This window comes from Haliotis rubra, unplaced genomic scaffold (genome assembly GCF_003918875.1).
Source record: "Haliotis rubra isolate DU_JTF1 unplaced genomic scaffold, ASM391887v1 Scf550, whole genome shotgun sequence".
Classification (NCBI taxonomy): domain Eukaryota; kingdom Metazoa; phylum Mollusca; class Gastropoda; order Lepetellida; family Haliotidae; genus Haliotis; species Haliotis rubra.
Window position 1 is genome coordinate 8,679 of NW_025767247.1, and position 20,968 is coordinate 29,646.

Sequence of the window (20,968 nt, forward strand, 5' to 3'; positions counted from 1 at the left end):
GTAACAATGCTCCTCATGTTGTGGTTACACTACTCCTCATGTGGTAACAATGCTCCTTGTGTTGTGGTAACACTCCTCTTGTGGTAACAATGCTCCTCTTGTTGTTACAATGCTCCTCATGTTGTGGTAACACTACTCCTCTTGTGGTAACAATGCTCCTTTTGTTGTGGAAACACTACTCTTCTTGTGTTAACAATACTCCTCTTGTTGTGGTAACAATGCTCTTCTTGTTGTTGTAACAATACTCCTCTTGTTGTGGTAACAATAATCCTCTTGTTGTGGTAACAATGCTCCTCTTCTTGTGGTTACAATAATCATCTTGTGGTAACAATACTCCTCTTGTTGTGGTAACAATACTCCTCTTGTTGTGGTAACAATAATCCTCTTGTTGTGGTAACAATACTCCTCTTGTTGTGGTAACAATGCTCTTCTTGTTTTGGTAACAATGCTCCTCTCATTGTGGTTACGCTGCTCCTCTTGTGATAGCAGTGCTCCTCTTGTTGTGGTAACAATGCTCTAATAACAATGCCCCTCTTGTTGTGGTAACAATGCTCTAATAACAATGCTCCTCTTGTCGTGGTAAAAATGCTCTTCTTGTTGAGGTAACAATGCTCCTTGTGTTGTGGTAACACTCCTCTTGTGGTAACAATGCTCCTCTTGTTGTTGTAACAATGCTCTTCAAGTTGTGGTAACACTACTCCTCTTGTGGTAACAATACCCCTCTTGTTGTGGTAACAATGCTCTTTTTGTTGTGGTAACACTCCTCTTGTGGTAACAACGCTCCTCTTGTTGTGGTAACAATGCTCCTCATATTGTGGTAACACTACTCCTCTTGTGGTAACAATACTCCTCTTGTTGTGGTAACAATACTCCTCTTGTCATGGTCACAATAATCTCTTGTTGTGGTAACTGCTCCTCATGTTGTGGTAACAGTACTCCTCTTGTTGTGGTAACAATACTCCTCTTGTTGTGGTAACAATGCTCCTCATGTTGTGGTAACAGTACTCCTCTTGTTGTGGTAACAATACTCCTCTTGTTGTGGTAACAATGCTCCTCTTGTTGTGGTAACAATGCTCTTCTAGTTGTAGTAACAATGCTCCTCATGTTGTGGTAACAATGCTCCTCTCATTGTGGTAACGCTACTCCTCTTGTGATAACAGTGCTCCTCCTGTTGTGATAACAATGCTGTAATAACAATGCCCCTCTTGTTGTGGTAACAATGCCCTAATAACAATGACCCTCTTGTTGTGGTAACAATGCTCTTCTTGTTGTTGTAACAATACTCCTCTTCTTGTGGTAACAATAATCATCTTGTTGTGGTAACAATACTCCTCTTGTTGTGGTAACAATGCTCCTCTTGTTGTGGTAACAATGCTCTTCTTGTTGTGGTAACAATGCTCCTCTTGTTGTGGTAACAATGCTCTTCTTGTTGTGGTAACAATGCTCCTCATTTTGTGGTAACAATGCTCCTCTCATTGTGGTTACGCTGCTCCTCTTGTGATAGCAGTGCCCCTCTTGTTGTGGTAACAATGCTCTAATAACAATGCTCCTCTTGTCGTGGTAAAAATGCTCTTCTTGTTGAGGTAACAATGCTCCTCTTGTTGTGGTAACACTCCTCCTCTTGTGGTTAAAATGCTCCTCTTGTTGTGGTAACAATGCTCTTCATGTTGTGGTAACACTACTCCTCTTGTGGTAAGAATGCTCCTTGTGTTGTGGTAACACTCCTCTTGTGGTAACAATGCTCCTCTTGTTGTGGTAACAATGCTCTTCTGATTGAGACAGCAACACTCCTCTGATTGAGACAGCAATACTCTTCAGATTGAGACTAAGTAGGTACACAATAGACTGTTCAACGACGTGAGAGAGAGAGAGCGCCAATCACTTGGGTATAGTTAAGTATACAGCGGTTCAATTTGAAACACTTCAATTCGCTCTGATATATCACATTGTCAAAGACCGAACACTTAATTTGTTGAAAGTTTACACACAGATATACCCATATTACAGCATCGGATGACCCGTGTGAATATGTCCCCTTCCACATAAGGTTGACCACGGGAGGAGAACTATGAACGATGTTTAATAAACCCATTAAACTAAGCCCCAAATGCTCTATCTGTGTGTCATCAGGACTAGAGATGCGTCACCTATTGGCCGGTTGCTCGGGTGAACAAAGCGCAGATACAGTCCATATATAGCGCGTTAATACCTGCTGGTACTGGTACCATGCCAGTATCTCTCGTTAATATATGCTGCTATCTGCTTGAATCATATCTCGTTAATATATGCTGCAGTCCGCTTGTATCATGATATTATATCTCGTTAATATATGCTGCAGTCCGCTTGTATCGTGCCAGTATGTCCCGTTAATATATGCTGCAGTGTGCTTGTATCGTGCCATTATGTCTCGTTAATATATGCTGCAGTCCGCTTGTATCGTGCCATTATAACTCGTCCATATATGCTGCAGTCCGCTTGTATCATGCCGTTATATCTCGTTAATATATGCTGCAGTCCGCTTGTATCGTGCCAGTATATCTCGTTAATATATGCTGCAGTCCGCTTGTATCGTGCCATTATGTCTCGTTAATATATGCTGCAGTCCGCTTGTATCGTGCCATTATGTCTCGTTAATATATGCTGCAGTCCGTTTGTATCGTGCCATTATGTCTCGTTAATATATGCTGCAGTCCGCTTGTATCGTGCCAGTATGTCCCGTTAATATATGCTGCAGTCCGCTTGTATCATGCCAGTATGTCTCGTCCATATATGCTGCAGTCCGCTTGTATCGTGCCAGTATATCTCGTTAATATATGCTGCAGTCCGCTTGTATCGTGCCATTATGTCTCGTTAATATATGCTGCAGTCCGCTTGTATCGTGCCATTATGTCTCGTTAATATATGCTGCAGTCCGCTTGTATCGTGCCATTATGTCTCGTTAATATATGCTGCAGTCCGCTTGTATCGTGCTATTATGTCTCGTTAATATATGCTGCAGTCCGCTTGTATCGTGCCAGATTGTCCCGTTAATATATGCTGCAGTCCGCTTGTATCGTGCCAGTATGTCTCGTTAATATATACTTCAGTCCGCTTGTATCATGCCATTATGTCTCGTTAATATATGCTGCAGTCCGCTTGTATCGTGCCATTATAACTCGTCCATATATGCTGCAGTCCGCTTGTATCATGCCGTTATATCTCGTTAATATATGCTGCAGTCCGCTTGTATCGTGCCAGTATGTCTCGTTAATATATGCTGCAGTCCGCTTGTATCGTGCCATTATGTCTCGTTAATATATGCTGCAGTCCGCTTGTATCGTGCCATTATGTCTCGTTAATATATGCTGCAGTCCGTTTGTATCGTGCCATTATGTCTCGCTAATATATGCTGCAGTCCGCTTGTATCATGCTATTATGTCTCGTTAATATATGCTGCAGTCCGCTTGTATCGTGCCAGATTGTCTCGTTAATATATGCTGCAGTCCGCTTGTATCATGCCAGTATGTCTCGTTAATATATACTTCAGTCCGCTTGTATCATACCATTATGTCTCGTTAATATATGCTGCAGTCCGCTTGTATCGTGCCATTATGTCTCGTTAATATATGCTGCAGTCCGCTTGTATCATGCCGTTATATCTCGTTAATATATGCTGCAGTCCGCTTGTATCGTGCCAGTATGTCTCGTTAATATATGCTGCAGTCCGCTTGTATCATGCTATTATGTCTCGTTAATATATGCTGCAGTCCGCTTGTATCGTGCCATCAGTCTCGTTAATATATGCTGCAGTCCGCTTGTATCTGCCATTATGTCTCGTTAATATATGCTGCAATCCGCTTGTATCATGCCATTATGTCTCGTTAATATATACTTCAGTCCGCTTGTATCGTGCCATTATGTCTCGTTAATATATGCTGCAATCCGCTTGTATCGTGCCATAATGTCTCGTTAATATATACTTCAGTCCGCTTGTATCATGCCATTATGTCTCGTTAATATATGCTGCAGTCCGCTTGTATCATGCCAGTATGTCTCGTTAATATATGCTGCAGTCCGCTTGTATCGTGCCATTATGTCTCGTCCATATATGCTGCAGTCCGCTTGTATCATGCCAGTATGTCTCGTCCATATATGCTGCAGTCCGCTTGTATCACGCCAGATTGTCCCGTTAATAAATACTTCAGTCCGCTTGTATCGTGCCAGTATATCTCGTTAATATATACTTCAGTCCGCTTGTATCATGCCAGTATGTCTCGTCCATATATGCTGCAGTCCGCTTGTATCACGCCAGATTGTCCCGTTAATAAATACTTCAGTCCGCTTGTATCATGCCAGTATATCTCGTTAATATATACTTCAGTCCGCTTGTATCTGCCATTATGTCTCGTTAATATATACTTCAGTCCGCTTGTATCATGCCAGTATGTCTCGTCCATATATGCTGCAGTCCGCTTGTATCATGCCAGTATGTTCCGTTAATATATACTTCAGTCCGCTTGTATCGTGCCATTATGTCTCGTTAATATATGCTGCAGTCCGCTTGTATCGTGCCAGTATGTTCCGTTAATATATACTTCAGTCCGCTTGTATCGTGCCATTATGTCTCGTTAATATATGCTGCAGTCCGCTTGTATCATGCCAGTATGTTCCGTTAATATATACTTCAGGCCGCTTGTATCGTGCCATTATGTCTCGTCCATATATGCTGCAGTCCGCTTGTATCGTGCCATTATGTCTCGTTAATATATGCTGCAGTCCGCTTGTATCGTGCCAGTATGTCCCGTTAATATATGCTGCAGTTCGCTTGTATCGTGCCATTATGTCTCGTTAACATATGCTGCAATCCGCTTGTATCGTGCCATTATGTCTCGTTAATATATGCTGCAGTCCGCTTGTATCATGCCAGTATGTCTCGTTAATATATACTTCAGTCCGCTTGTATCATGCCAGTATGTCTCGTCCATATATGCTGCAGTCCGCTTGTATCGTGCCAGTATGTCCCGTTAATATATACTTCAGTCCGCTTGTATCGTGCCAGTATGTCCCGTTAATATATACTTCAGTCCGCTTGTATCATGCCAGTATGTCTCGTTAACATATGCTGCAATCCGCTTGTATCGTGCCATTATGTCTCGTTAATATATGCTGCAGTCCGCTTGTATCGTGCCAGTATGTCCCGTTAATATATGCTGCAGTTCGCTTGTATCGTGCCATTATGTCTCGTTAACATATGCTGCAATCCGCTTGTATCGTGCCATTATGTCTCGTTAATATATGCTGCAGTCCGCTTGTATCATGCCAGTATGTCTCGTTAATATATACTTCAGTCCGCTTGTATCATGCCAGTATGTCTCGTTAATATATGCTGCAGTCCGCTTGTATCGTGCCATTATGTCTCGTTAATATATGCTGCAGTCCGCTTGTATCGTGCCAGTATGTCCCGTTAATATATGCTGCAGTTCGCTTGTATCGTGCCATTATGTCTCGTTAACATATGCTGCAATCCGCTTGTATCGTGCCATTATGTCTCGTTAATATATGCTGCAGTCCGCTTGTATCATGCCAGTATGTCTCGTTAATATATACTTCAGTCCGCTTGTATCATGCCAGTATGTCTCGTCCATATATGCTGCAGTCCGCTTGTATCGTGCCAGTATGTCCGTTAATATATACTTCAGTCCGCTTGTATCGTGCCAGTATGTCCCGTTAATATATACTTCAGTCCGCTTGTATCATGCCAGTATGTCTCGTTAACATATGCTGCAATCCGCTTGTATCGATGCCATTATGTCTCGTTAATATATGCTGCAGTCCGCTTGTATCGTGCCAGTATGTCCCGTTAATATATGCTGCAGTTCGCTTGTATCGTGCCATTATGTCTCGTTAACATATGCTGCAATCCGCTTGTATCGTGCCATTATGTCTCGTTAATATATGCTGCAGTCCGCTTGTATCATGCCAGTATGTCTCGTTAATATATACTTCAGTCCGCTTGTATCATGCCAGTATGTCTCGTTAATATATGCTGCAGTCCGCTTGTATCGTGCCAGTATGTCCCGTTAATATATACTTCAGTCCGCTTGTATCATGCCAGTATGTCTCGTCCATATATGCTGCAGTCCGCTTGTATCATGCCAGTATGTCCCGTTAATAAATACTTCAGTCCGCTTGTATCGTGACAGTATATCTCGTTTATATATACTTCAGTCCGCTTGTATCATGCCAGTATGTCTCGTCCATATATGCTGCAGTCCGCTTGTATCAAGCCAGTATGTCCCGTTAATAAATACTTCAGTCCGCTTGTATCGTGCCAGTATGTCTCGTTAATATATGCTGCAGTCCGCTTGTATGACGCTAGTATGTTCCGTTAATATAGAAGAAGAAGAAAAGAAGAAAATTATTTTATTATAGTGTCACACACATAATTATGTGTCCGGCCAGACTGGCCTATGAGACACTTAGAGCATAAAATACATCATACATAAAATAATATTTTAAAATGTAACATGACATACTGTGGTAAAATAATGGCCCATTATGCTATGTATGTCTAAGGTTTTGTCTAAATAAAAACATTTTCGACACTGTTGCGGCTATGGATTTTATATGATGTTCATTTGACATTAGATATGCAGCTTTATCCACTTGTGATAAGTTACTGAAAGTGTTATCATGTATATATATCCTATCAAAGAGCTCAGTTCTGATCTCATTATAAATGCTGCACAGTTTGCATATGCGATCTTTCAGTGGTGTTACAGGTCGTGTGAAGCGTCCGACTTCTACTTCCAGTGGTAAGGAGCCATATCGTAGTTTGCTGAGAATACTTCGTTGTGGACGATTAAGAGTAGATTTGACATAGAGTTCAGGTGATAAGGTATACTTGAATAGCCTGTAAAATCGTAATTTGTTGCCATTTGGATTATTATGATCATTCCATAAACCGTTGATCCAGTCATTGTGATCTTTCAATAAAAGCCATTCCTTAATGCACATAAATTCATTATCTGTAATAGTAAATATGTCTCTTATATTAACTTGAAGGCTAAGTAGAATGTCTTTTACTTTGCTATGCCATGATTTGCGAAATCTACAATATATGCTGCAGTCCGCTTGTATGACGCTAGTATGTTCCGTTAATATATGCTTCAGTCCGCTTGTATCATGCCAGTATGTCCCGTTAATATATGCTTCAGTCCGCTTGTATGACGCTAGTATGTTCCGTTAATATATACTTCAGTCCACGTGTATCATGATCGAGATAGAAAGTTGATGGAATGATCAAGATGGACGGTTTACTGACTGACAAATCTAGTATGTTTGTGGCCTGATCTAGATCGAATGTTTAGACATGTACCCAAAATGACCACGATAACTCTGCCGATGTCACCTGCCCCCGACACTTCACAAGACACCCCCGCCCCTCCAACGGACCAGGTATAAAGTCAATATTTTCCCAAGATTTCTGCTCCGTCGTGTTAAATTCTCGTCATTACCAGTCTGTTTATGGTTTCACGTCCGTGCGTCCAGTCTTTGGATAGACGAAGCAGCGAGTAAGGTGCCCAGGGCTTGAGTGGACAGTTTATAACGGGGCCTCTTCACGACGGGGACCTTTATTGTTTGCCCTTTAAGTATGACCTCTTCGCGGCGGGGACCTTTATTGTTTGCCCTTTAAGTATGACCTTTCATTACGGCAGTGTGAGCACGTGCACCCACGCACTCTCAGTTTCATTTGGCTTTTGATGAACAGGAAGATATCGTGTTTGAAATAATTCCGTATGCACTGCAGTTCACCCAGTATGTTTAACAGAAATATACTGGCCACATAAAGAAACTGTGCACACAGAAAATATAAATACATGTATAGGCACACAGCGCCTTTATACATAAATACAGGAGTGAACATATCAAGTATTGGAGACAACCAAACGCACATGCATGTGCCAGGCGACGTGACGTCATTGATGGTGGTCTATGGACTTGCAATGTGTTACTGCACGTGCAGCCCGTGCAGCTGCAGACAATATGTGAAACTCAGAAATTGCTGTCACTGTCAAAAGCTTGATCTTTGGTCATTCAAACGTTCACAAATTCACATGAGAAGTCACATGTACACCATGCCAAGATTAACATCTGCTCAACGTCATGAAGCCACTGGAACGGTTCGAGCAGGAATGAGCCAATAACAGGTGGCAGCACATTTCCAATGCCATCGTAACACGATATCTGCATTGGTCAGGCGTTATCAAAACAGTAATGACGTCGCCGACCACCCACGTTCTGGGCGTCCCCGACGTAACGACGCCAAGACAGGACATATGGATTCTGGTGACTCATCTCAGACACATGTTCCAGACGGCAGAGACTACGTCCCAGACCATTCCCCAGGCCTTCTATGCTCATTTGGTAGCCTCCATACGTCGTCGATGCACTGCTGAGCTTCACACACATGGTGGTCATACCCGTTATTGACTTTGTGACTGCCTCGTGTGACCCCCTACTCGATTTTGAACGATTTACGGATATTGTTCATGTTCTTTTGACATTTTGTTGTGGTCCGATACTTCAGCTTATAAAGTGTCATTTCGTCTTTTCTGTGTTGTATTCCAATTCTGAAGGAATTTTCTGTGTGCACAGTTTCTTTACGTGGCTAGTATAATATCAAAAGTATATTCAAAGTCACAATTGAACTCTCCACGCTGGTAATTAGCAGGGACCTTGTTTATAAACACTGGCGCTCTGCCGTGAGTCCTCGCTTGGCATGTGTGATTGTCCCGGAGTCGTTGGACCGAAGTAAATGTTCTCAAAGAATTGTCGGGAAACTGTTGTATATTCGAGTCGCCATTTCAAAGCTGAAATCTTGCTGTAACACAAACACTGCTCGATCGCGACTCTTGGGACCGACAAAGTCAGATATGTAAGTTTCTATATCACACAACACATAAACACACTTCTACATCTATCAGATTCCAAGTTAAAACATTGACACCCAACACAACCTAATGGCACACTCACGTACCTGGTCTATCAGATGAAAACATTGACACCCAACACAACCTAATGGCACACTCACGTACCTGGTACCAGGCCTACCCCAACAGGGTTTGGGTGAGGGACAGTCAGGCCCTAACCCTAACCAGACCTACCCCAATAGGGTTTGGGTGAGGGACAGTCAGGCCCTAACCCTAACCAGACCTACCCCAATAGGGTTTGGGTGAGGGACAGTTTGGCCCTAACCCTAACCAGACCTACCCCAATAGGGTTTGGGTGAGGGACAGTTTGGCCCTAACCCTAACCAGACCTACCCCAATAGGGTTTGGGTGAGGGACAGTTTGGCCCTAACCCTAACCAGACCTACCCCAATAGGGTTTGAGAGACAGACAGGCATTTTATTCAGTAACTGGCCTCCGTCCCAAAATACAATCATGATAATATGTAATACATCAGCGCAGTTTACAGCATTTGTAGTTTGTGTTTCTTGTTTACATCATATAGGAATGAACATACATGTTTAATCATATTCATATTTTCACTCTGTAGAATAGACATAAAATTTATAATTTGGGGGAAGCTACTTAAATATTTCTAAATATATTTATTCCTGATACTACAATATGCCTCACACATAAAATACATGCCATTCATCTTCAATTAATAAAATACCATTAGATTTACAGCATAGACAGTACCTTTCATTATAGTTAATATCAGAATATCTGCCCGTGTTCACGGCTAGTATAGGGTTTGGGTGAGGGACAGTTAGCTACCACAATAGATTTACAGCATAGACAGTACCTTTCATTATAGTTAATATCAGAATATCTGCCCGTGTTCACGGCTAGTATAGGGTTTGGGTGAGGGACAGTTAGTTACCACAATAGATTTACAGCATAGAGAGTACCTTTCATTATAGTTAATATCAGAATATCTGCCCGTGTCCACGGCTAGTATAGGGTTTGGGTGAGGGACAGTTAGCTACCACAATAGATTTACAGCATAGACAGTACCTTTCCTTATAGTTAATATCAGAATATCTGCCCGTGTTCACGGCTAGTATAGGGTTTGGGTGAGGGACAGTAAGTTACCACAATAGATTTACAGCATAGACAGTACCTTTCATTATAGTTAATATCAGAATATCTGCCCGTGTCCACGGCTAGTATAGGGTTTGGGTGAGGGACAGTTTGTTACCACAATAGATTTACAGCATAGACAGTACCTTTCATTATAGTTAATATCAGAATATCTGCCCGTGTTCACGGTTAGTATAGGGTTTGGGTGAGGGACAGTTAGTTACCACAATCGATTTACAGCATAGACAGTATCTTTCATTATAGTTAATATCAGAATATCTGCCCGTGTTCACGGCTAGTATAGGGTTTGGGTGAGGGACAGTTAGTTACCACAATAGATTTAGAGCATAGACAGTATCTTTCATTATAGTTAATATCAGAATATCTGCCCGTGTCCACGGCTAGTATAGGGTTTGGGTGAGGGACAGTTAGTTACCACAATAGATTTACAGCATAGACAGTACCTTTCATTATAGTTAATATCAGAATATCTGCCCGTGTCCACGGCTAGTATAGGGTTTGGGTGAGGGACAGTTAGTTACCACAATAGATTTACAGCATAGACAGTACCTTTCATTATAGTTAATATCAGAATATCTGCCCGTGTCCACGGCTAGTATAGGGGTTTGGGTGAGGGACAGTTAGTTACCACAATAGATTTACAGCATAGACAGTACCTTTCATTATAGTTAATATCAGAATATCTGCCCGTGTCCACGGCTAGTATAGGGTTTGGGTGAGGGACAGTTAGTTACCACAATAGATTTACAGCATAGACAGTACCTTTCATTATAGTTAATATCAGAATATCTGCCCGTGTCCACGGCTAGTATAGGGTTTGGGTGAGGGACAGTTAGTTACCACAATAGATTTACAGCATAGACAGTACCTTTCATTATAGTTAATATCAGAATATCTGCCCGTGTCCACGGCTAGTATAGGGTTTGGGTGAGGGACTGTTAGTTACCACAATAGATTTACAGCATAGACAGTACCTTTCATTATAGTTAATATCAGAATATCTGCCCGTGTCCACGGCTAGTATAGGGTTTGGGTGAGGGACAGTTAGTTACCACAATAGATTTACAGCATAGACAGTACCTTTCATTATAGTTAATATCAGAATATCTGCCCGTGTCCACGGCTAGTATAGGGGTTTGGGTGAGGGACAGTTAGTTACCACAATAGATTTACAGCATAGACAGTACCTTTCATTATAGTTAATATCAGAATATCTGCCCGTGTCCACGGCTAGTATAGGGTTTGGGTGAGGGACAGTTAGTTACCACAATAGATTTACAGCATAGACAGTACCTTTCATTATAGTTAATATCAGAATATCTGCCCGTGTCCACGGCTAGTATAGGGTTTGGGTGAGGGACAGTTAGTTACCACAATAGATTTACAGCATAGACAGTACCTTTCATTATAGTTAATATCAGAATATCTGCCCGTGTCCACGGCTAGTATAGGGTTTGGGTGAGGGACAGTTAGTTACCACAATAGATTTACAGCATAGACAGTACCTTTCATTATAGTTAATATCAGAATATCTGCCCGTGTCCACGGCTAGTATAGGGTTTGGGTGAGGGACAGTTAGTTACCACAATAGATTTACAGCATAGACAGTACCTTTCATTATAGTTAATATCAGAATATCTGCCCGTGTCCACAGCTAGTATAGGGTTTGGGTGAGGACAGTTAGTTACCACAATAGATTTACAGCATAGACAGTACCTTTCATTATAGTTAATATCAGAATATCTGCCCGTGTTCACGGCTAGTATAGGGTTTGGGTGAGGGACAGTTAGTTACCACAATAGATTTACAGCATAGACAGTACCTTTCATTATAGTTAATATCAGAATATCTGCCCGTGTTCACGGCTAGTATAGGGTTTGGGTGAGGACAGTTAGTTACCACAATAGATTTACAGCATAGACAGTACCTTTCATTATAGTTAATATCAGAATATCTGCCCGTGTCCACGGCTAGTATAGGGAGTTTGGGTGAGGACAGTTAGTTACCACAATAGATTTACAGCATAGACAGTACCTTTCATTATAGTTAATATCAGAATATCTGCCCGTGTCCACGGCTAGTATAGGGGTTTGGGTGAGGACAGTTAGTTACCACAATAGATTTACAGCATAGACAGTACCTTTCATTATAGTTAATATCAGAATATCTGCCCGTGTCCACGGCTAGTATAGGGTTTGGGTGAGGGACAGTTAGTTACCACAATAGATTTACAGCATAGACAGTACCTTTCATTATAGTTAATATCAGAATATCTGCCCTTGTCCACGGCTAGTATAGGGTTTGGGTGAGGGACAGTTAGTTACCACAATAGATTTACAGCATAGACAGTACCTTTCATTATAGTTAATATCAGAATATCTGCCCGTGTCCACGGCTAGTATAGGGTTTGGGTGAGGGACTGTTAGTTACCACAATAGATTTACAGCATAGACAGTACCTTTCATTATAGTTAATATCAGAATATCTGCCCGTGTCCACGGCTAGTATAGGGTTTGGGTGAGGGACTGTTAGTTACCACAATAGATTTACAGCATAGACAGTACTTTTCATTATAGTTAATATCAGACTATCTGCCCGTGTTCACGGCTAGTATAGGGTTTGGTTGAGGGACAGTTAGTTACCACAATAGCGACGGCCTCACAAACACAGGACAGACAAAAAGAGGACGGTGAGAAAGCTTGAGTCAGTTCGTCCATTCTTTTACGGCAGCTGTCGGTTCATCCATGTGGAGACAAAATCTCAACAATAAGTAACACAGATCGAGTAAAACCGTGAAAACAAATAATACTGGCTCGAGATATTCCCCAATACGGTTTGTCAGTTGCAGTCGTAAGCGAACATCTTTAATCGTTTCCTCCGTCGAGAATAGAAGCAGCTTCTTCACACCTTCTCAAAGGTTAATTGTGTGGTCAAATATGCTTAAGCAAGCTGTCCGCGTTGAGGATCAAACTTGATAACCTTTGGGAAACTGAGCATATCTGTAATTATTTGCATGACTCACGTTGACATGGCTCGACCAGACCCTGGGTAAATGGGTGAAGCTCAACCCAAATCCGGTGTATTCGTGATCTCTATGTTCAGGATTATATTCCGCGTGGTATGTTTATGATGTGGATTATATTCTGTGTAGTATGTCTGTAGACGATGTAAGGTCGTCTGTAGAGGATGTACGGTTGTCAGTAGAGGATGTACGGTTGTCTGTAGACGATGTAAGGTCGTCTGTAGAGGATGTAACGTTTTTTGTACAGGATGTACAGTCGTTCGTTGAGGATGTACGGTGATCTGTAGAGGATGTACGGTGATCAGTAGAGGATGTAAGGTTGTCTGTAGAGGATGTAAGGTTGTCTGTTAAGGGTGTAAGGTTGTCTGTTGAGGATGTAATGTCGTCTGCAGAGGATGTACGGTTGTCAGTAGAGGATGTACGGTTGTCTGTAGGGGATGTAAGGTTGTCTGTTAAGGGTGTAAGGTTGTCTGTTGAGGATGTAATGTCGTCTGCAGAGGATGTACGGTTGTCAGTAGAGGATGTAAGGTTGTCTGTAGAGGATGTAAGGTTGTCTGTAGAGGATGTAAGGTTGTCAGTAGAGGATGTAAGGTTGTCTGTTGAGGGTGTAAGGTTGTCTGTTGAGGATGTAAGGTTGTCTGTAGAGGATGTAAGGTCGTCTGTAGAGGATGTAAGGTCGTCTGTTGAGGATGTAAGGTTGTCTGTAGAGGATGTAAGGTTGTCTGTTGAGGATGTAAGGTTGTCAGTAGAGGATGTAAGGTTGTCTGTTGAGGGTGTAAGGTCGTCTGTTGAGGATGTAAGGTTGTCAGTAGAGGATGTAAGGTTGTCTGTTGAGGGTGTAAGGTCGTCTGTAGAGGGTGTAAGGTTGTCTGTTGAGGATGTAAGGTTGTCTGTGGAGGGTGTAAGGTTGTCTGTTGAGGATGTAAGGTCGTCTGTTGAGGATGTAAGGTTGTCTGTTGAGGGTGTAAGGTCGTCTGTAGAGGATGTAAGGTTGTCAGTAGAGGATGTAAGGTTGTCAGTAGAGGATGTAAGGTTGTCTGTAGAGGATGTAAGGTCGTCTGTTGAGGGTGTAAGGTTGTCTGTTGAGGGTGTAAGGTTGTCAGTAGAGGATGTAAGGTTGTCTGTAGAGGATGTAAGGTCGTCTGTTGAGGATGTAAGGTTGTCTGTGGAGGGTGTAAGGTTGTCTGTAGAGGATGTAAGGTCGTCTGTAGAGGATGTAAGGTTGTCTGTTGAGGATGTAAGGTTGTCTGTAGAGGATGTAAGGTTGTCTGTAGAGGATGTAAGATCGTCTGTTGAGGGTGTAAGGTTGTCTGTAGAGGGTGTAAGGTTGTCTGTTGAGGGTGTAAGGTCGTCTGTAGAGGATGTAAGGTTGTCTGTTGAGGGTGTAAGGTTGTCTGTTGAGGGTGTAAGGTTGTCTGTTGAGGGTGTAAGGTTGTCTGTGGAGGGTGTAAGGTTGTCTGTAGAGGATGTAAGGTTGTCTGTAGAGGATGTAAGGTTGTCTGTTGAGGGTGTAAGGTTGTCTGTTGAGGGTGTAAGGTCGTCTGTTGAGGGTGTAAGGTCGTCTGTTGAGGATGTAAGGTCGTCTGTTGAGGGTGTAAGGTCGTCTGTTGAGGATGTAAGGTTGTCTGTAGAGGATGTAAGGTTGTCAGTAGAGGATGTAAGGTTGTCTGTAGAGGATGTAAGGTCGTCTGTTGAGGATGTAAGGTTGTCTGTGGAGGGTGTAAGGTTGTCTGTAGAGGATGTAAGGTCGTCTGTAGAGGATGTAAGGTTGTCTGTTGAGGATGTAAGGTTGTCTGTAGAGGATGTAAGGTTGTCTGTAGAGGATGTAAGGTCGTCTGTTGAGGGTGTAAGGTTGTCTGTAGAGGGTGTAAGGTTGTCTGTTGAGGGTGTAAGGTCGTCTGTAGAGGATGTAAGGTTGTCTGTTGAGGGTGTAAGGTTGTCTGTTGAGGGTGTAAGGTTGTCTGTTGAGGGTGTAAGGTTGTCTGTGGAGGGTGTAAGGTTGTCTGTAGAGGATGTAAGGTTGTCTGTAGAGGATGTAAGGTTGTCTGTTGAGGGTGTAAGGTTGTCTGTTGAGGGTGTAAGGTCGTCTGTTGAGGGTGTAAGGTCGTCTGTTGAGGATGTAAGGTCGTCTGTTGAGGGTGTAAGGTCGTCTGTTGAGGATGTAAGGTTGTCTGTAGAGGGTGTAAGGTTGTCTGTAAGGTTGAGGATGTAAGGTTGTCTGTTGAGGATGTAAGGTTGTCTGTTGAGGGTGGAAGGTCGTCTGTAGAGGATGTAAGGTCGTCTGTTGAGGGTGTAAGGTTGTCTGTGGAGGGTGTAAGGTTGTCTGTTGAGGATGTAAGGTTGTCTGTAGAGGATGTACGGTCGTCTATTGAGGATGTAATGTCGTCTGTAGAGGATATAAGGTCGTCTGTTGAGGATGACCAACCATTTATTGAGGGGCCACTGTTCATCTAGAGTGGGTTCCATACGTTCTCTCGTAGTGGCCTAACACAGATGTGGATCTCGCGGACTATATCTATAGGCTAGTCGCTTACCCTTGCTGACTAAATCTATAACCTAACCTAACCTAACCTAACCTAACTTAAACTAACCTAACATAACATAACCTAACCCTCTCCCTGGCTGAGTAAGTCTACACCCTAATCTTAACCATAACCCTAACCCTAACCCTGACTAAATCTATACATATTGTAGAATGATTATATATGTACATCCTGTCCCACGCACTGATCTGTAAACCGGTATTCACGCTGAAGCTCACTTTTATGGCTGTCGACTCACGCTACAAATATCCATATTCATGCAAAATACAAATGGCCGTGCAACAATTCACATACGTTTTGATATCTAACCAACGCGGTAAATGTCATGATTCATTCAATGATACAGAAATGTCTACACAATCCCACTTGGTCTTTGGGCATATGATGATTCAGGGTCTGGGAGCATGTTAACCTACATGCGTCAAACACAATATAATTCAAACATTTCTTACACAAATCTCCCCATGTATATATATTATGATACTGTTAACGATCTTGTTGCGTCACAGGTAGTCGTAAGCACCTCGCTAGCATGTGTATTACATGGAGCTATAGTGGGTCTCATCGTTAGATGTGTATTACATGGAGCTATAGTTGGTCTATTCGTTACATGTGTATTACATGGAGCTATAGTGGGTCTCCTCGTTACATGTGTATTACATGGATCTTTAGTGGGTCTCCTCGTTAGATGTGTATTACATGGAGCTATAGTGGGTCTCCTCGTTACATGTGTATTACATGGAGCTATAGTGGGTCTCCTCGTTCCATGTGTATTACATGGAGCTATAGTGGGTCTCCTCGTTACATGTGTATTACATGCAGCTATAGTGGGTCTCATCGTTACATGTGTATTACATGGAGCTATAGTGGGTCTCCTCGTTACATGTGTATTACATGGAGCTATAGTGGGTCTCATCGTTACATGTGTATTACATGCAGCTATAGTGGGTCTCATCGTTACATGTGTATTACATGGAGCTATAGTGGGTCTCCTCGTTCCATGTGTATTACATGGAGCTATAGTGGGTCTCCTCGTTACATGTGTATTACATGGAGCTATAGTGGGTCTCATCGTTACATGTGTATTACATGCAGCTATAGTGGGTCTCCTCGTTACATGTGTATTACATGGAACTATAGTGGGTCTATTCGTTACATGTGTATTACATGGAGCTATAGTGGGTCTATTCGTTACATGTGTATTACATGGAGCTATAGTGGGTCTCCTCGTTTCATGTGTATTACATGGAGCTATAGTGGGTCTCCTCGTTATATGTGTATTACATGGAGCTATAGTGGGTCTCCTCGTTACATGTGTATTACATGGAGCTATAGTGGGTCTCCTCGTTACATGTGTATTACATGGAGCTATAGTGGGTCTCCTCGTTACATGTGTATTACATGGAACTATAGTGGGTCTCATCGTTACATGTGTATTACATGGAGCTATAGTGGGTCTAGTCGTTACATGTGTATTACATGGAGCTATAGTGGGTCTCCTCGTTACATGTGTATTACATGGAACTATAGTGGGTCTCATCGTTTCATGTGTATTACATGGAGCTATAGTGGGTCTCCTCGTTACATGTGTATTACATGGAGCTATAGTGGGTCTCATCGTTTCATGTGTATTACATGGAGCTATAGTGGGTCTCCTCGTTACATGTGTATTACATGGAGCTATAGTGGGTCTAGTCGTTACATGTTTATTACATGGAGCTATAGTGGGTCTCCTCGTTACATGTGTATTACATGGAGCTATAGTGGGTCTCCTCGTTACATGTGTATTACATGGAGCTATAGTGGGTCTCATCGTTACATGTGTATTACATGGAGCTATAGTGGGTCTCCTCGTTACATGTGTATTACATGCAGCTATAGTGGGTCTCCTCGTTAGATGTGTATTACATGGAGCTATAGTGGGTCTCCTCGTTACATGTGTATTACATGGAACTATAGTGGGTTTCATCGTTACATGTGTATTACATGCAGCTATAGTGGGTCTCCTCGTTACATGTGTTTTACATGGAGCTGTAGTGAGTTTAGTCTTTACATGTCTTTATATGTGTCTAACAACAGGGTTTACACACTAGATAATGTGTGAATTACATGAGCAAACGGGTGAGTTGACCTCCAGAGAGGTATCAGTAGATGCGGGATCTCATAGTTCAGCGTTGGGTGACTGGTGCCTTAACCGGGTCTGCCATAACGCTTGAGCCTGCTATATTGTAATCTTAATCACTAACCGGGTCTGCCATAACGCTTGAGCCTGCTGTATTGTAATCTTACTCACTAACCGGGTCTGCCATAACGCTTGAGCCTGCTGTATTGTAATCTTACTCACTAACCCCACCGCTTAAAGGATTTGCTTAACACGATTAAACTGATGAAGGAAGCCATCGGTATAATAAAATGAAAGGATTTCAGTGGGACGTGAGACGTCTGTCATGCTGACTTACAACGTATCATTATCCGTTCTAATGCCATTGATTTAAAGTTGTGTATTCCCTCATCTTTCTCAGCAGTTAATAGAAATATCTTGATTTGTAACAGGATATATAGTTGATGAATCACACTGCGGAATTGATTTCTCCGATTTACAATAAATCACAAGCTATTATGAAAATAGTTCTGCAGATTTCCACTTAGGATATGAATGAGTGCTTCTTGTGATCGCCACCGTTTGTCACCTTGACGACATGAAGGTGTATCGTTGCTACTATTTTGTTGAATTTTGAAGACAAAATAGAATCATTAAACGGCCATTGAAATATTCTAAGCTGGAGGTTTTGTTAGAGGCGGAGTATATGCTTTGACCTCTGTGAGACGGGGAGTATAGGTTGTCTGACTAACCTGGCAGCTGTAAACATCTACTCACTCGGACTAAACCGTGACAAACTGGGCTCCACCATATAGTGTATGAAGGCCAAACAACCCCAGAGTCTGCAACTACAACGTCAACAAGAAACACGGACGTACCTGTCGTCGCAGTGGCAGTGGCTGAGTGTGTGGAACTTGTAGTTGAAGTAGCTGTACTTGTAAGAGAAGCGCTCGATAATGTGGGGACAGCTGTCGTGTTTTCGACAACAGGCGTCGGTTTTACGGTCGTAGCCGAGGTCGTCGTAGGAATCTGCAATATCGCCGTCGCCGCACCACTTCGTCCCCGGGAATATCAACCACCCGGAAAACAGATCACGCTTAGTACGCACGTGCAGGCGGGATGTCACATCTGTGTTTGGGACCAGTTTGGACAATTTAGCACCTCCGTCCTTCCTTCTGTGATAGCCTGTGTCAGTCCTCGCATGTTGTTTCATAATGGAGAAAAGTCGTTGACAGGCTTTAGCCTGATTGTGTAAGTCTGTGTACGAAATAAACGGTCCCAGTTGTCCCAGGGTGTGAACAGGCTGAACCGCACTTCCAGATTGTAGTGCACTCATGTTTCCATACACGTCCATCACATTACCCAAACTGCCTCGGAAAAAGATGTTCTTGGCTTGGGTAAAATCGCTTAGCAGACGTAAAACCATTTTCCTATTTTGTGTATATTGACAATCCCGTAAGCCCGCATGTTGAAACACCAGCTGCACTAGTCGACGGCCGTCGGTAATGCGACGCACTATTAAGGTATCCGGAGTGTCCATGAATGCAGTTGTTTCCAAAACCAGAATCCGCTTGTAAGATACCCGCAATTCCCTATATTGATTTTCATTTAAATTTACACTTACAAAATTCCTGGAGAATAAGGAGTAATCCCGTTTCCACCCTGATAAACGTCCAAGAAGAATCAGGAACAAAGCCAACCGTAATCCACCCGGCTCCATCTTGGAAATCTTTAAATCTTGTCTTCACGTCGGCTACCCCTCGTGCAAAATGTCGTCTGCTCGTCGGAGGTGGTGACGTCATGTAGGTTCCCGCAGGTAGTCGGATCTGACAATGGAGTCACGACAACAAATCCTATAGTGAACCACAAAGATAACAATAATATTCATTCACTGAGCGCACTTTGATGTGGGCCTTGTCCTTAGGAACCTCTTAATGTTAGAAGAAGACGCATTGCGTCAAATTTATGTCGATGGGGTAAACTTTTTGCTCTTTGTATCAAACAGTGTCATTTGATAGGTGTAATGTGTCCATAATAAGCGAACCCAGTCCGTTTCAGTTTGTCCACATCGACTACTGGTTCACGGGTTATTACCACGTTTCGCACCCCTGCCTTTTTCCCTCAGTGTTCAGTTTAACAAGTTACCCGGTGCAGGACCAGTGAGCTGAAGCAGGCGGTCTGCCTCGCTCATTTACCCCTGTGAAAGGGCCTACCCCTCGCGCTGCTATTGTTCAGGTACTGGTGCGTCCGTTCACTTTCTCCCCTTACAACCGACGGTTTCGTTTGAGGTTTTCCGGAACCACATTTGCGGGAAAACCTCGAGATGGAATTAATGAAACAGCAAGAGTCTGAGAAAATATTTTGTTAGTTCTGTAGCAAAATTAGACACAGTAGTCAGAGCCATTTATTTTACATTAACAGAAAACTATAACTATTTTACATGTAAATAGTAGTAGAGCTCTCCAAGTGCTGACATATGGTTCGAGTTTCCAGACCTCGCGAGACCTCTTCTGACCTCTTAGTCAAAGTTCTATCGCTTTCATCCTCCCGCAGTGTTCAGGGGAAAATATGCCTATATATTTTCTTATCCCTCGTAAATAGGAGACAGTACAATACGCCGCCGCGTTCCGTGAATGTTGTCTACACCTGTTAAACAGGTGAGCGTACGTTTATTGTTGTCAAATATTATCTTTTAATAAAGGTGACGGGGGACTGAATGCATATCATCAATAATATACGTTTATTGCGGGGCGCAGCATGTAGATTAGCATTGCCAGTGTAGTCTGGTGGAGGTGTTTAGATGGGCTTGAGTGACGCCACCACCCCGTCCTCCCCCTCCACATCAGATGCTACACTGGGTTCCACTCGGAAAACATGAACACTGACGTCCATCTTCACGAAGCAACATACTCACGATGATAACATGGACTTGAGGACAGCTCACGATGATACCCCTCGTGGACTTGAGGACAGCTCACGATGATACCCCTCGTGGACTGGAGGACAGCTCACGTGCTAAGTTCTATATTGGATTTAACGAGAGTGTATGTGAACCCGTGTGTATGACGTGTGTATACTGTATGTCTAATATGTGTGTGTATGATGTGTGTATGCTGTATGTCTGATATGTGTGTGTGTGCACGTGAACTAGTGTATGATGTGTACATAATATACGGCTGATATGAGTGTTTGTGTGATGTGTGTACTG

At 42.7% G+C, this 20,968-nt stretch overlaps 2 protein-coding genes across 2 annotated transcripts; both read right to left on the reverse strand.

The window, feature by feature from the left end:
- Window positions 1–13,230: 13,230 nt before the first annotated feature.
- Window positions 13,231–15,582, reverse strand: LOC124253774 (papilin-like). Its single transcript, XM_046687605.1, has one exon. The coding sequence runs from the start codon at window positions 15,580–15,582 to the stop codon at window positions 13,231–13,233; it is 2,352 nt and encodes a 783-aa protein (XP_046543561.1).
- A 3,034-nt stretch (window positions 15,583–18,616) lies between these two features.
- Window positions 18,617–19,818, reverse strand: LOC124253753. The gene has a single exon (XM_046687578.1). It carries the CDS (start codon window positions 19,478–19,480, stop codon window positions 18,617–18,619), a length of 864 nt encoding a protein of 287 aa, XP_046543534.1. The 5' UTR covers window positions 19,481–19,818.
- Window positions 19,819–20,968: the final 1,150 nt, after the last annotated feature.